This window comes from Rosa rugosa, chromosome 3 (assembly GCF_958449725.1).
Source record: "Rosa rugosa chromosome 3, drRosRugo1.1, whole genome shotgun sequence".
NCBI classification, from domain to species: domain Eukaryota; kingdom Viridiplantae; phylum Streptophyta; class Magnoliopsida; order Rosales; family Rosaceae; genus Rosa; species Rosa rugosa.
The window spans coordinates 24995266-25010371 of record NC_084822.1 but is presented as its reverse complement, the minus strand read 5'-3'; the positions used below and the strand labels follow the sequence as shown (position 1 = coordinate 25010371).

At 38.5% G+C, this 15106-nt stretch overlaps 3 protein-coding genes across 9 annotated transcripts; all 3 read right to left on the bottom strand.

Annotated features, from left to right (window-relative positions):
* Nucleotides 1-600: 600 nt before the first annotated feature.
* On the bottom strand, nt 601-2808 carry LOC133738769 (metacaspase-1-like). The gene is made up of 5 exons (XM_062166381.1): nt 2054-2808; nt 1375-1708; nt 1184-1295; nt 899-1090; nt 601-774 (listed from the first exon to the last, which is right to left on the bottom strand). The coding sequence occupies exons 1-5, from the start codon at nt 2523-2525 to the stop codon at nt 715-717; spliced, it is 1170 nt and encodes a 389-aa protein (XP_062022365.1). The 5' UTR covers nt 2526-2808; the 3' UTR covers nt 601-714.
* A 567-nt stretch (nt 2809-3375) lies between these two features.
* LOC133737452 (uncharacterized) lies at nt 3376-7927 on the bottom strand. Its single transcript, XM_062164997.1, has 4 exons — nt 7017-7927; nt 5517-5655; nt 4245-5432; nt 3376-3902 (listed from the first exon to the last, which is right to left on the bottom strand). Exons 1-4 carry the CDS (start codon nt 7841-7843, stop codon nt 3540-3542), a joined length of 2517 nt encoding a protein of 838 aa, XP_062020981.1. The 5' UTR covers nt 7844-7927; the 3' UTR covers nt 3376-3539.
* A 1792-nt stretch (nt 7928-9719) lies between these two features.
* LOC133739464 (uncharacterized) lies at nt 9720-12968 on the bottom strand. Of its 7 annotated transcripts, none has more exons than XR_009860645.1 (6): nt 12401-12957; nt 11830-12284; nt 11181-11387; nt 10867-11099; nt 10537-10637; nt 9720-10083 (listed from the first exon to the last, which is right to left on the bottom strand). XR_009860645.1 is itself a non-coding variant. In XM_062167243.1 (3 exons), exons 1-3 carry the CDS (start codon nt 10960-10962, stop codon nt 9933-9935), a joined length of 369 nt encoding a protein of 122 aa, XP_062023227.1. In that variant the 5' UTR covers nt 10963-11811; the 3' UTR covers nt 9720-9932. The 7 variants fall into 7 exon arrangements, 1 of the variants encoding a protein (XP_062023227.1); XR_009860649.1 differs by having other exon boundaries at nt 10867-11387; nt 11830-12011; nt 12206-12284; nt 12401-12955; XR_009860646.1 differs by having other exon boundaries at nt 10867-11387; nt 11830-11998; nt 12206-12284; nt 12401-12955.
* Between the last annotated feature and the right edge of the window lie 2138 nt (nt 12969-15106).

Below are 15106 nucleotides of genomic sequence, written 5' to 3'. Positions count from 1 at the left end.
GTCCACACTTCACAAAATATCTCAAATATTATACCTCGCACCACTATAAGTATATGCACATACCAAGTTACCAACTATGTATCAAGCACAAAACGTCACAAGTACTTAGGCACAGAGCCAAGCGGGAACCGAGCATGCACCACCGGGAGACACCTGGAATAGCCCTGCAATGTGGGCCTAGGACCCGGCACATACATTGACCGGGACCCGCCCCTAGGGACAAGTCCAGCGAAGACCTCACATTACCAACTTTGGTAAGTCTCATTTATTCTCACCTCACATTGGCAATGAAAAAGGCAAATCCTGAGTCATACCATTTATATATGCAATTACTTTTATTTATGGTAAGCAACTGATCTCTCTCTTACATTTATTCTGACTTAAGCATCGGAGAGCCAACATCCCAGTCTTCTCTCTGACCTTGTTTATTTTGACAGGTAACGAGACCCAATCTACAGTCTGCTTTCTCGATAATTCTAGGTTTACTGCAAGACCTATACATATACACTATAACATAACCCAAATTTCAGTGTTCTCTCTCTAGACACACCGCCCAAACCTTGAGCCCCACTTTGGGGTCTCTCTTCTCCACCCAAACAATGAGATAATGCATTGTTTTACTAGTCTTGAAGTATAACAAATACACCCAATAGACAATAATTCGGAAGTTCTTGCAAATGAATTGAACATCATTACAGTATTTCCCACATCTTACTACAAGAGAAATTTCTTCTTGTATACATCGAAGTCTTCGGACGATGACAATAAAGGTTGCTGCATATATGACGGGGACCCACATTACACAGTAGCAAATATTTGCTAGCTTTGGTTGCAGTTAATATTTTTCAAAAAGAAACATTAATTAAACAAAAAAAAAAAAAAAGATGCTGAAACTGACCTGAATGATTTTGTGTCGAAAAACTTTTCTCAAGATTCTGGAGTTGAGGCATCTTTCCCCATTAATCCTTTGAATTTGATCAAACATGAAGTCGAGCAGTTCCCCATACGTTATGCCTTTACCAGAGTGGTTCTTAATAATTTCAATAAGAATGTATGTCATGGCACCATTCATTACATTTCGATCAAAAGCCTGCATAAAGGCATAGATATATTTATTCAACACAAACCCTAACTACATTTTGATTAAGTAGTAAGATCAAAATTAACTAAGTTGCGTACGTACAGTTGTATCTGCTGCCATTTTATCGTCTTCGCAAGCACTGAGGCAAATTGCCAACCCTCCACTTGTACTTTTCCTAGCACCAGAAGGAGGACTATTATCCTTCCACTTGTTCCTGCAACAATATTAACAATAGAATAGATCGATTAGTTTATATCATACTATTGGTAACGTATAGTTTGTATAAGACTCACCCTTTATGGTCGTAGACGTAGAGTAGATCAAGAATTGTTCCACTATGACAAGCATCAACGATAGCATGTAGTGTGACGCCCTCCTTGAGTGGGTGGACGATGGTTGAATTGATATCATTGTCAAGGATCATTCCCTCTTCCATGAAATCAAGAGGGCATATAGTCTCGTCGAACCCGTCAACCTCGTCGTCTTTGAAATCGGGCTGTCGGAGTCCGTGTCCTGAGAAGTAGAACACCAACGAATCTCCTGCCTGGCACCCCTCCACAAGCCATTTCAGGGATTTCTCTATGTTCTTCTTTGTGGGAGTCAGCTCTTTCGGTTGCCCTTCTTCTTCTGCATGCATCCACCATATTACTAATTAATTACTACTTCCGAAAACAAAACACTCGGCCTAATTGGAGTTAGAATTTTCTGAATATTCTTATATCTAAATCGCATTGTTATAGAGAGATGAAGTAGCTAGTAGTTTAAGTATATGCCCTTTTATGCGTGGATGCAATTGATTCCTTTACAAAATATCACAAGGAATCAGGCATCTTTTCTACTTTTATATACGATAAGATTATATTCTTCTTTCATAAGCGATCGATCATTAGAGAATAACTTTATGTACGCCGGCCTAGTTCATTTTTGATCTGCAATTTAGAGTAGATCTGTACGCCAAATATATATACGTACCTGATAGTATGCGAATGCAGTCGGCTGGAAAACAAAAGGTGTTGATCAACAAGTGATTCATGTTATTGACGTCATTGTAAGTGCCTTTGAGTTTGTACTTGCGCGCCTTGTATGTCACTCCGCAAAGAAGTGCGCGCTTTCTGCCACAGCTTTTTATTAAGCTGGTTGATGACGATGACGATGACGGTGACGGTGATGGGGATTTACAGTTCTTGGACGACGATGATGGTGATGATCCCTTTATATGCGAATTAATCCAGCTGGAAGCTCGTCTCCGATGGCTATGCTGCTGCTGCTGACCTTCGTGGTGGTGCTGGGCAAGAGCTGGCTTGGTCGTCTCAATCAGATTAACATAACCACAGAAGCAGCGATATTGAGTAACACGGGGTATTGGTGAGGTTGGATGAGAGGTTAGATGAGGAAGCCTCGTCTTGCAGTTACTACAATTGGTGGTCATTGTTGTGCTTCCCATAATGGATCACCAGTCCATATCAATCATGTATTTTAGGCCATATATATATACTAGCTTGAAGGCCCACATACAAAGGAAGAGAGGGTTGGCACTTGGGAATCTCCTTTAGCTTTCCTTGTTTAAATTAATGACCGGAAATTCGTGCTCGGTCGATCTTAGAAGTGCAGAGAATGGAGAGATCGTCACATTGATATATGTGCCTGTATCTGACTTTTTCTCTGGAGAAAATATTCGATATGGCTGGCTAGCTCAATGCCAGTCCGTTATTTGATCGAAAATGGTCACCGCACCCACGCACCTAAATACTCAATTTAAAATGAGTGCCCGTTGGACTTTAATGTCGATTCGATGCCATGAAGAATCTATGCTTGATGTGACAGCTAGCCGGACAATTCTTTCCTTCTAACCCGTTCCATACTTGTGTATCACATGCAGTTTCATCCATTACACATACGGTTTAGGGTTTTATCACGCAAAGTAAATGGACAACACCAACCACTTGCCCCGCCCATAGCTTTACCAACTTTTCTCGGGCCGCCGGAAATCAAACCCAACGGCAACCTTCCTAAGTTCTACTCGGCCTCAAAAAAGCTCTTGTACGTACATACATACATACATACATACATACATACATACGGAGACCAAAATATCATAGACCATTGAACATATCATTTTAATAATTTTTCCTTCACAAAAGGAACAACCAAAAAAAAACTCTCTCCTAGTGCGGTAGAAAAAATAGAACCTAATTTGATCTAGCATAAATTTTCATTTGCACCTATGCATACAGCAAAAAATGAAAGTCAATCTAAACTATTAAGGCTATTCGGGACCTCGGGAGAAAGGTAAATACTAGCAAATACCATCAGAGGGTAATATTATAATTTACGTAAGACAGACGAGATTTGTTCGACAATAAACAGAAATTACTGTAATCAGCAAAATATCACTGGCCTGCTATCTTGTTCAGATTACATATGGACCCCCTGTCTTTTTCTCTTTTTTCTAGGTCATTCATTCACGTTCAGAAATTTTTGCCTTGCACACTGGACACATAAAGCCAACAGAATCGGGTTGTACATCATAATCAACAGCCTCGTGTTTGAAATCTACTCCACACCAGATACAAGCAGTTGTAAGCTGATTGCTGCCAGCCATGTTTAGCATCACTTCTTCTGGTTCAAACTGGACAGAGGAACCAACTGGTTTTTGCATCTCTGAACTATTTGTCATATCAATCGTTACCTCCTCTAGTATAAAAGATTCTTGCCCAGCAGCAGAACCATGCTTCAGATGTTCTATTTCATGTTGTTGCAGATCCTCTAGATCCATTACATGGTCACCGCTCTGGCCAACACCAATAAGATGTTCGTCTCCCTATCAAAAGAACATAGAAATATAGTAAAGTAAAAGAATGAGTCACCTTTAGTACCCACTGCATACCACCATGTGTTCCATCTCTTGTAAAAATGATACTTTACATAACATAATTATAGGACTTCTTACAATAGGCAGGGTAAACTAATCTTGGAAATTTGTTAAAAAGAAAGTTTATGAAGTTTTCAATATGACGACAGACGGAAATTCTTTTACACTGCATTTGAATGAGACAATTATAAATTCTTGAGAAATTTTTTTTTCACTTGCGAAGGAAAAAAAAAAAAGGCATTTAAATGTATTGTAGACATACAGAAACAAATTATGGCAAATCATTGCTACCTTCTGCAAAATTGCATTGGATGTGGGAAGACAGAGCAATGGTCGCACCAATGACATTGAGGTGTCACAAACCCCACTTTGGAGTTCATTTCTGTTAGAAGCATGGAACTCCAAGGAACTATCATTAGCTGGTCGAGGTTGATCGATGCTACCAATTGGTTCAGTATGCTTTTGTTTATCGACTTCAACGGGACTGGGATGCTCTAATGCAGGTGCACATTTTACATTGTCCGCAACATCACTAATAGATTTATTATTTGAAGAAGCATGTACATGGGGACATTCAGAAGCATTCTCCTGCTTGGTGCCAGACATCTCCAATTCATCAGAGGTGGGTGCCAGACCATTTATCTCCACAGACCTTTCAGATGTCTTCCCATTTTTCTCTTCAGCAGATGAGGCAGTGGTAACCAAACAAGAATTCACCTTATCATCTACAACTTCCATAGCATCAACAGCTTCCCCCATACTTCCATCAGTTATTGTATGCTCACTCTCTTGCTCATCTTCATTAATTCCATCAATCATAAGATCTTCCAGGTCCTGTTCAGTCAGTTTAGATTCTATGTTCATTTCTAGATGAGAATTGGAAGGGAGTTTATTGGAAGCGGGAGTTTCTGAACTAATATTGATGTATGGATCTGGTGTAGTACCACCTTTTAATTCCTCATTTGGTCCAGCAGTGGAGGTTTCGAGGATAGAGTTTTGAGCAATTTCAATCAAAGCATCCATTTTAGAGTTCCTTGATGGCAAACCTTCCCTTGTTGGAGACTCTATTTTCTTTTGAAGAGTTGTTGGAGCTGGCGACTCTTCCACCCTCCTCACATAATTTCGAACATGGATTCCTACATGCCCATTATAGCGACGCCTTTCAAGAAATACCTTATGGCAGAACTGGCACTCATATTTCCCATCCTTAATTATCACACCGTCCCCAACTGTCGAACCAAGTCTATACCTCCTTGTAGTCCTCTGGTGAAAGGACAATAGATGCTGCAAATATGAATCCTTCTCGGCAAAAGTCATACTGCATTTGTGACATTCAAAAAGGTCATGTATCTGAACCTCAGCAAGATTTTCCATTTCCGATACGCTAACTTTATTCTCAGGCTCATTAGATATAGAAGACACCAGTATAGCAGAGCTGGAGCTCACATCTTGCCTTCTTTCTCCATCTTTATCAGCATGCTGTTGTACCCAAATAAAGCTTATTGAAGAATAATTGTTATCCAATGTATAAAAAACCAAACAACTGCACAAATATATACTCACATTTTCGGTAGCCATTACACAGTCCTCCTGAATGTTCTCACCACCATCACCATCTTGCCTTTCAGCATTATTAAGACCAAAGAAGGACTCCAAAAAAGAAGCAACTTCCTTGCAGGACAGAAATTGTTGTCCAGTAGGGCTGGAAAATATCAAGTGACATGCAAGTATAAAACCATGAGTTAGGTTTATAACTAAAAAATAAAAATAAAAAGGAAACATCGAAGCAGACAGAATTATATTATTTTATTTATTTTGGGAGAAGAAAACTGACAAGTCTACCACTGAACAAAGAGAGATTGTAAAAGCACCAAAATAAGAGATCAACGATTACAGAGAAACTTCAGCTTTCAAATGGCAAATATCATCATTTGTATACAATTTGTTCTCTGAAATTATACTTTCTAGTTACCTTATCACACACACACACACACACACATGTTTTGTTGTATATTTGTTTTATATATAATGTTCTATATATAAGGTAGGCTATTATTTTCATATATAACACCTGAATGGAAGGCAAAGATAGGTTACTAACTTACTATATATTTATTCTATAAAGTACGTATGCTATTTCCAATTACAACGCTGCATGAGGCAGGGAGATTGAGACGGAGAGACAATCCTTTGGTACTATATCAGACAAGTTGACAACTACTAATCTTAAACCTCAAGTTGTCGGAGAAATGCCAATAATGTGTATTGAGCTAACAATGCCCATTTTAGCGACTCTTTCTTCTATTTTATATGGTGCCTTTTACTATATTTCCAATCATGGTTGATCCTAATCATCCTATTATAGAATCTCTGAGGATTTTTTTCGCTTAAATATTGATCCCATCCATCCAGGTCTTGAGGCATTGATGAATCATAATACTCTTGGAAGTTGGAAATGACTGTAAATGAATAGTTTCAGAGTTAATTTCAACAATTTTGATCTACCATTGTGCCACAAATACTGGATATAGGATCCTTTGGGATTTGAAATCTCTTACTTAACCAGCTTTGCTGTCAAAAAATTGGTTTTTTTAAACTTAAGGATCAAAGAGACAAAGATTTGTGAGGCAAATAATTCCACCCATACGCTAACTACTTTGAATCATTCATAGGAAAAATGATTCCTAGATGCTATGAAATAAACTAATTTTGGTTTGACATTTTACAAATCTCAAAAGTCACAAGCTAGGCTAAGAGAGACAAAATCAAGCCAAAAATTTTGCATGTTGTGTTGAGGTTATAAACACGATGGTGATGCAGGACACACATGACAGGCAGCTCCTCAGACGCAAATAGCAATTCGTAATAACTGTGCGGGAGATATTATTGCAGAAGTAAGACCATAATACATGTGGAGCTGAAATTTTGACATGTTATCACCAGAAAAAATGCCAATGTGGCTACGAAACATGGAATGCACTTTAGTCTATGTGCGAATGTATTTGTTGAAATTACAAGTAATTAACATTGAATGGCATAAGTGAGAAGTGAGATAGGAAGTACCTAATGTATCGGCGGCAGTAAATCCAAGCACGTCGTTCCTTGCGCTTGAGGCCGAGCAAGAGCTTCCAACCGAGAGGCAAGGCATCCCCGAATTCAGTGGCGTCGACAATCTTCCTCTTCTTCCTCCTGCTCCCCCACTGGCCACCCAATTCCCTCATGAAACCCAACAACTCCTCCTCAGTCTCCAGACCCAACGTCCTCCTCCTCAGCTCATCCCCAAAAGGGTTTTCTGAGTTCTGCAAAGCCCAGATGTCAACTGCAGCGCCGTTCTTGTTTACAATCTGCATGCCCAGTACCTCGCCACTGGACCCTGCTGACCCTTTCACTTTGGGCTTCCTCCCTCGTTTCCTCTTCCTCACACCTAATTCTGCAATTCCAACCTTCTTGTCCAAAAACAAGGATTCCATCGTCGTCGTCGTCGAGGTGGGCTCCAAGTCGATTTGATCGAATTTGGGATCCTGGGAAATCAAGTGCTTGAGGTGGGCGATGATGGCATGGTTCTCGTTGCGTTCCGGGTCGTCAGCTTGGGCCGGGGGTGGTGACACTTTCGGAGTAGAGAGGAGGCCTGCCACGCGCCGCCGATGGCCCGTCGACGCATCCGACTGGGGGCGCCGGAGGCGGGAGTACGTCTGGCGGCGGGACCCGGCGCTCTCATTGAATTGGGATCGGTCGATTTTGGGGACCACCAGGTCGTCAGTGCCGCAGCGGTTCAAGGACAAGAGAGAGAGGGCGTGGAGCTCCGACTGAGAGAGGGTGCTTATGTCTATATGGGTTAAAGAGCCTAAGGGAAGCCTTGTGCTCGCCTCAGGTAGCGCCATGGTGGCCATAGCCGCCAGATCACTCGGTCTGTCAGTGTAACCAAATGTTGGGACGGGTTTGGGTTTGGGTTTGGGTTTTGTTTAGGAAATGAGGTTTCAGTTTTTGAGAAACATCATTCCAGTCGTTCACCTGGTATGGAGAAGCAGAGAACCGGCACACCGCACAGTGGCGCACACCATAATTTTACTTATAAATAAAATTTTCCTAAAAAAAAAAATTTAGACGCTTACGTTTCACTTGATTAGTTAACTTTAATATCGACTATCACTTTAGAAAGTCGGTATACTTTTGCGATAAGAAAAGTCACATGAAATCTCATGTGCCAGTTTTTCGGGGTTATTCTCATTCTTCACATTTTACTAACGTTAATTGTTTCAAAAATTTCAGTCTATTTTCAAACCAAAAGTCTCACATTTTAGAAAACTCAAGTCTCCTCAACATCATAAAAAGATCTCACTTTTTTAGAAATACGAAAACAAAAGCTACTGACTTTAGAATCTTAGAAAGAAATAAGCTAGATTCGCAATATTTGAACGTAGTATCAGTTTTTTTTTTTTTTTTTTTTTATACGAAAAGAAAAACATTAAAAACTTAGGCCTCGCGGCCCTCCACAGTTTACAGAGTCAAACAAAATAGCTCTAGAGACCGCTGGTGGAAAGCGATTGACCCACCAAATACAATCCGAATGAGTGTGGCCAAGATTGGTGACAGAATCAGCAGCAAAATTTGCCTCTCTAAACACATGTTTGAAGGTAATGATAGAAAAAGAAGCAGCCAGTGATCTAATATCCGAAATGATTTTCCGTAATCTCCAAGGTGGATGAGAGACTCCATTAACAGCATCAATGACAAGCTTTGAGTCTCCCTCAACCTCAATGAGCTGGAGTCTGCTATCCTTGGCAGCAATTAGGCTATCCCGTAAGGCAATTGTCTCCGCCGTCGGAACAGTTGTAGAACCCGAATTTGTCGCGCTTGCAAGAATCGTTGTATCAGTTAATGATGGTGAATTATTGAAAAATTTACCAGAACAGGTTTACATTCTAGATCGATCAATCAAAATTGATTTTGACAAATTTTGGAGGAGGAGGGCTCCACACATTTGTGGGTGAAGGATTTAAGGTAGCCGTCTCTCCAACATTTTGTGAGACTGTACACATACTACTAAAGTACTAAGTGTAGCAACTGAGGCATTCATTAGGGAAAGTGACTTTTCCTTTATAGATAGTGTCATTCCTTACTTTCCATATTTTCCAACAAGTTATTGATAGGAGCATAAAATACGACGAATTTATAGTTTAACCTTTTACACTTTTACTTAGTTATTTCGTTAAAAAGATCAAACTAACTTTGTTATTTTCTTAGAAGGTTTGTGGAGCAACTGTGGAGAAATAGGAGCTCAATTGAGGCAAGTTAAGGCTCAGATCTATAATAGTGATGCAAAAGATGAAAGATGACCATTTATGTGGTCAGAAACAAGAAGTAAAGCTTGTGGAAAAATTCGTGCAAAACAGTTGCCGAGAAGCAAAATACACTACTAAAAAAAATTGCTTTTGCGACGGCAAATTGGGCTTTTGCGACGGAAAAAACTTTTCGCGACAGAAAATTGAGCTTTTTGCGACAGAAATGTTGGCGTTGCAATAGGTGGCGTCACAAAATCCATTTGCGACGGTAAAATGTCGTCGCAAAAAGTATTTTCTTCGGAAAATTGTTGCCGTCGCAATGGCTAAACTATTTGCGACAGATACTTTGCCGTCGCAAAAAGATATTTCATTTAAAAAAAAAATTGGGGGTGAATTTGTTGCGACGGATACTTTGCCGTCGCAAAAGAATATTTCATTAATAAAAAAAAAATGGTGTGAATTGCACACCAAAGCTAGTACCATCTGCAGCAAATATCATAAATTGAAATGATGATGAACAGTAACCAAATTTGGAGATGATGATTACACTTGGAAAGGTATGAATGCCATTTCATTTGTTACAAACATGACCTGTAATTATTTAGTATACATTGTCTCGCATGTTGTAATTGATTTGTAGAAAGATTTAAATATCAGTGATCACCTTGAATACTGCTACCAACGGTACCCTCTAACATTAATCGCCTCCTCTTGTCAGATTTTGATATTGATACTTGTTTGTCAAGTGGATTAGCACCGACATCATAAAATGAATGGATGCTGCCACTATCTTGGCTTTTGGCCCAAAACTTGTTTTCAAAGTTGTTCCTTGTTCCAGCAGACATATCCTAGTATGAAATTGAAAAATCATTACAAAAAAAAAAGTAAAAAGTAAAATGAAAAAAGAAAGAAAAAAGGAAGCACATACTACACAACAAATGCATAATTAGAGCACTAAACACACTCAAGTCTCAAAAAGCTTCTATCAAGTCACCGACTACAACACTTCAACATTGTTACCATCACATAATTCAACCAATCGAATCATTCTGATTAAGTAAATATTGCAGAATTCCTTATAGCAAAGTGTAATCATGCAGGACTTTCCTAAGTTCACATGTGTATAGTGGGTGTACAATGACTCATGAGATGCCCAGTGATTCACGAAATTCAAGTTCAAATTTACACAACGAAGTGAAAAGGAACTCGATCAAAATTGAAAACCTAGTATCGATCTGAAATTAATCATTATAATACATAACCAATAAGCATAAAAATTAATTTGGTGTATAAATTTGTACCTTGAATCTGTGAAGTAGAGCAGTTCTTCTCGTCTTTTGGATTTCCCTGCCTCTTCTGTCCTTCCCGTCTCCCCCTTCTTCTGTTTCTTCCTTTCTCCCCTCTGAAAACCCAAAATCCACAACTATGCAAACTATAATGAGAAATCAATCACACGCAATCAAATATGGCTAATTGAATAATAGCATCAATATAATACCTCAAAACTTGAACTTACACAACAGAAAATCAAGAGCATAGCAAAAAAATCCATACTACTCAACACGACTTATCTTTCAATGCTTGTAATGCTAATAGAATTATATAATCCCAAAAAGTGAAAACTATCTGACCTGTACTTGAAGCTGGAGCTGCTTCAAATACTCAACTGCTTCATCCAGCATCGAAGCCTTATCAGTCCAATAAAAACAAAACCCCAGATCACTCATTTGAAAGATAAACCACACAAAACAAAAAATTGCAGAAAATTTAAAAGCAGAGTACCTTGTTAGAATTTGGAATCAGGCACCAGATCAACATCTTCACGTTTAGTTCAATATGAATAGACAATTTTGCAAGAAGAGAGCTACAATGAACTTATTAGCATCAGAGCTAATGCATTGACTAATTATTGGGGGAAAAAAAGGAAGAAGAAAAAAACCAAGACCTGGAATATAGCTTGAAAGACATAACTGCATTTGACTGCTACTGGGAGAACATAGTTTTCGTATCGGTTACTTAAGCCATTTTCCTCATGTTCAAGGAGAACGTATGTTCCATTCTCTGCATCTGACCCCACTTAATGAACACCTAAACCCATTCTTCTTGTTTCGTTATACCAGAAACTACCATAAATGGATAGAAGAGATCCAAACTACAAAAAGAAAGAAAGAAAAAACACAACAAAACTGAGAACCAAGTTTAACTAGGAATTTCAAATACTGGGCTTACAAAAGCTTTTATATAGTCTGCTAATGGTAGCATCTTAATAATCAAATACTATATTATTAAGATCTAAGGTAGAAGTAGATAAGAAAGCGTACCCCGTAATCCGCCTCAAATCTAACCTAAAAAGCTAACAAATAGTATAGATTTGGGGAATACTGATAATCAAGCTATGCATATTCACAATAGTGATATGAAATAACACAAATCCACAAATGAGGTCACGAATCAAACAGAAACCAAACAACATATAACAGATCCACAGCAAAATTCAGAACAGATAATGTAACAGAACGATTTTTGGATCATAATAAACAGAATCGTGAATACAAAGAGAGAAATCAAAATAGAAAAAGAAATGGAATCGGCACCTGATGGAGAACGCGGCAGCTCTAAGAGTCGAGGTAGAGGATGATATTTTGCTATTAGGGGTGGAGAGACGAAGAAGGCGCTGCTTTTATTAGGGGTGCAAATGACACTTACAATATTCACTTTCCTCCTTAAACCGCTCATCCATAGCAACATTGTTGAAAATGCAATCTGAAATTTCACTCTCAAGGATAAAAATCAAATACTCATCAATTTCTGAAGCACCATTCATTCATTTGTATGAAGTACCAAAATTGCTCAATTTCAAAAATCGAAATGAAAACAGTAATCGTGAAATTGAACCAATCAACGACCAAAATGCCCACAAAATACAGAAACCTAACAGCTTCCACATGAAATCTGAAAGAGAATGCTTACTAAATCGACCTAGGGTTTAATCCCGAAGCTCTTCCAAGCTTCGCGCTTCAGCCTCTGAAAGTTTACCAACCTCAAAAACCTAGAATCGAGAAAGAGGAATAGAATCACAGAGAGAATAGTTGAAAATTAAATTAGAGCTAAAATCAAAGACACTCGCGCATCAATTTCATTGTGCAGCATAAAATCAATAATTACCTTTGAAATTCGGAATTGCTTGCAGAGCACCGATTCAATGATTCGGTACTACTCGGAGGCTTAGATTTCAGATCCGGAGAAAGAGTGACGGCGGCGGTGATGATGATGCCGATGCCGGCGATGGCGCGGTGCTTCTTGGGCATTATAGTCGATTCCGTCAGCCATCCCAGTGATTCCACGACCACCATATCTATAGAGAGATTGAGTAAGGAAATAAGAGAGGTGGTTATGTTCAGGGTGGTCATCGAAGAGGAGACGAAAAAGAGCAGAGAGAGAGGAGGAGAAGAAGATCGAAGAGTGTGGCCACACGTCCAGACTCCATCTAGTTTTCTTCTCTTTTTTCCTAATAATTCACGCGACGGCAGGGCTAAAGTGTTGCAATTGGTTTTAATTATACGACGGGAACATTATATCCGTCGCAGAAACTCCAAAATATACTACGGCAAAATAGGCGTAGCATACGCCGTCGCGAAAGTTGACCTTTTGCGACGGAAAAATTTTCTGTCGCAAATTTTCGAAGCAATTGCAATTCTTTTTAGTAGTGATATGAAAACCGGAAGCTGCCTTATTTTCTTCTATTTTTGGGCCGATTTTGAAGATATTTTGAGTGTACTTTGGCAGAAAGCCTTGGCTACATTTGAAAAGCAGATGTTTCACTGCAATAGAGACAAAGTAGTGGTCAGAATAATTAAGGATGAAGTCAGAAACTTTGCACATATATCCCGTCAATGAAGCCTGGGAAGGATGCAATAATCTCCGGAATGCAGGTAATGCATTCAGGTAAATTACTTCTTCTGAATAATCAGTTATCTTATATAAATATTTCGCATTATATATGTATATATATTCTGTATGTATGACCTGTTCATGGCTATAGTTGTGTTTGATATTTTCAAATCATAATGATCTGTTATTGAAAGAAAAATCAAAGATAATGGATGACTTTATGTGATCTGAATGCAAGTAAATATTCGGATTGAAACCAGTTAGGCACGGAAAAAAATTAAGTAGAGATTGTGTCTCCCTTGGGTGAAAGACCCTAAACCCGATTGGGGCTCGTGGATTCGAGCGGATAATTAAGTAGGGATTGTGCCTCCCTAGGTGGCCTTAAACCGCTTAGTACGGGGTGTTCTCGATGGCCTTAATTCGAGAGGCATAGGGCCTAACCAGAAGAAAAAGGAAAAGGAATCAAATTTGATTATGAAAATGGATCTACCTTATGCATGGCAATATTCAGTTTGAATTGCAAGACCAGGTATGGTAAAATGTTTGTGGCTTTATGGATATGAAGACCAGGTATGGTCAAATACCAGTGGAAATTTGAGCTTTGCTCAAGTACTGATATTGTCATTCCTGAATATATTTTTTGGTGTCATACCTGGAATGCATTATGTTCAAGCGTCATGAATCCTGATGCTTCCACAGTAAATTTTAATGTTCTCAACTTTATTTTTGTGAGAAGATCAGGACAGTCCAGCTAATTTTTTGTATCTACTCCAGCTAAGTTTTTTGTATCTACTCTTAGATCTATAAGTGCACCATCTCATAAATTTCATGTATAATAGTTTGACTGTTTCGGATTATATTCTGATATTGTTGCAGTATCTTTTATACACTGGTGAATTGCTTGTACTGGAACTAAACTAATTGGGAAATAATTCTAGTGACCGTTGTACTGTTATACAGTAGGTGTTCCGTTTCAAAGTTTGACTGGGACAACAATGAGAATGGGATGTTACTTTTGCTGCACTTTTCCATTTGTTTTAGCAACATAATTGCACTGAGATCTTGCTGATTGAAATCGACATACTACAAAAGAATGAATATTGAGTTTTGTGTCTTCCACTGTTTTAGATAATTCTCCTACTTTCTTAGAAAGAGCATCATACTATGTAAGAAACGGCATTAGCGAGTGCTATCTGAAATCACTTGGCTAAAAATCTGCCACCAGCTTGGTGACATGCTTTTTAATTCGGATATTACAAACTCTAAACTGAAGCCTTTAGTATTTGACATCTAAAGAGATGCATTCTTTTGAGGTAATAGAGAATTGATGTTTTGAGGCTATTATAAATTTCGAGGATGAAATTTTTTTAAGGGGGTGAATTTGTAATACTTAAGACATTTTAGAAATAAGTAATTTTATTTGCATATTATATTATTATTTAGTGATGAGAAATTATTTACAAAGAATATCCTTCTCATGTAAGAAAGATAATGAGACCACGAGAAAATAGAATAATTTAAAAAAAAAAAAAAAAAAAAAAAAAAGAGGATCAAAGGGTTTTACTCCTACCCCCCAATAGCTCATGGAATGGAATAGTTTGGGGCTAATCATGTCATGAGGGATCCTCTATTTCTTTAGGAAGACAGCGTTCTTCTCATATCACACACATCGCGAAAGAAGTAAGCCGGACACATTCTCCCCTCACTGCTCAAGTAAGTGCGCGACTCCATATGAGGACCTCCTTCCCTTTCTTATTATCTCAATAGATTTGAGAAGTGAATAAAAGAATCGAATCTAAATTAGTTGTTTCTAGTAGAAATTGACTACTATTGATTTTATCAATGTGTATTCAAGGAAATTCAAATGAATTCTACCTTCATATAACAAATATATGTAGGTCTCTAAGCCTACACATGCTATTTTTTTCTAGTTGACACATAGCACATCTAGAGAGAAAGGGAAAGGTCGAGAGTTTTCAG

Bases quoted from the DNA above. Each gene is read 5' to 3' on its own strand.
- LOC133737452 (XM_062164997.1), bottom strand. From the start codon at position 7,843: ATGGCCACCATGGCGCTACCTGAGGCGAGCACAAGGCTTCCCTTAGGC. The intron at 5,656-7,016 runs GTACTTCCTATC...GATATTTTCCAG, and splicing joins TACTGCCGCCGATACATTAG to CCCTACTGGACAACAATTTC. The intron at 3,903-4,244 runs GTAGCAATGATT...TTCTTTTGATAG, and splicing joins CCAATGCAATTTTGCAGAAG to GGAGACGAACATCTTATTGG.
- LOC133739464 (XM_062167243.1), bottom strand. From the start codon at position 10,962: ATGAGTGATCTGGGGTTTTGTTTTTATTGGACTGATAAGGCTTCGATG. The intron at 10,659-10,866 runs GTCAGATAGTTT...TAGTTTGCATAG, and splicing joins AGCTCCAGCTTCAAGTACAG to TTGTGGATTTTGGGTTTTCA. The intron at 10,084-10,536 runs GTACAAATTTAT...ATTTCATACTAG, and splicing joins CTCTACTTCACAGATTCAAG to GATATGTCTGCTGGAACAAG.
- LOC133738769 (XM_062166381.1), bottom strand. From the start codon at position 2,525: ATGGGAAGCACAACAATGACCACCAATTGTAGTAACTGCAAGACGAGG. The intron at 1,091-1,183 runs GTACGTACGCAA...GCCTTTATGCAG, and splicing joins AAATGGCAGCAGATACAACT to GCTTTTGATCGAAATGTAAT. The intron at 775-898 runs GTCAGTTTCAGC...TCATATATGCAG, and splicing joins TTCGACACAAAATCATTCAG to CAACCTTTATTGTCATCGTC.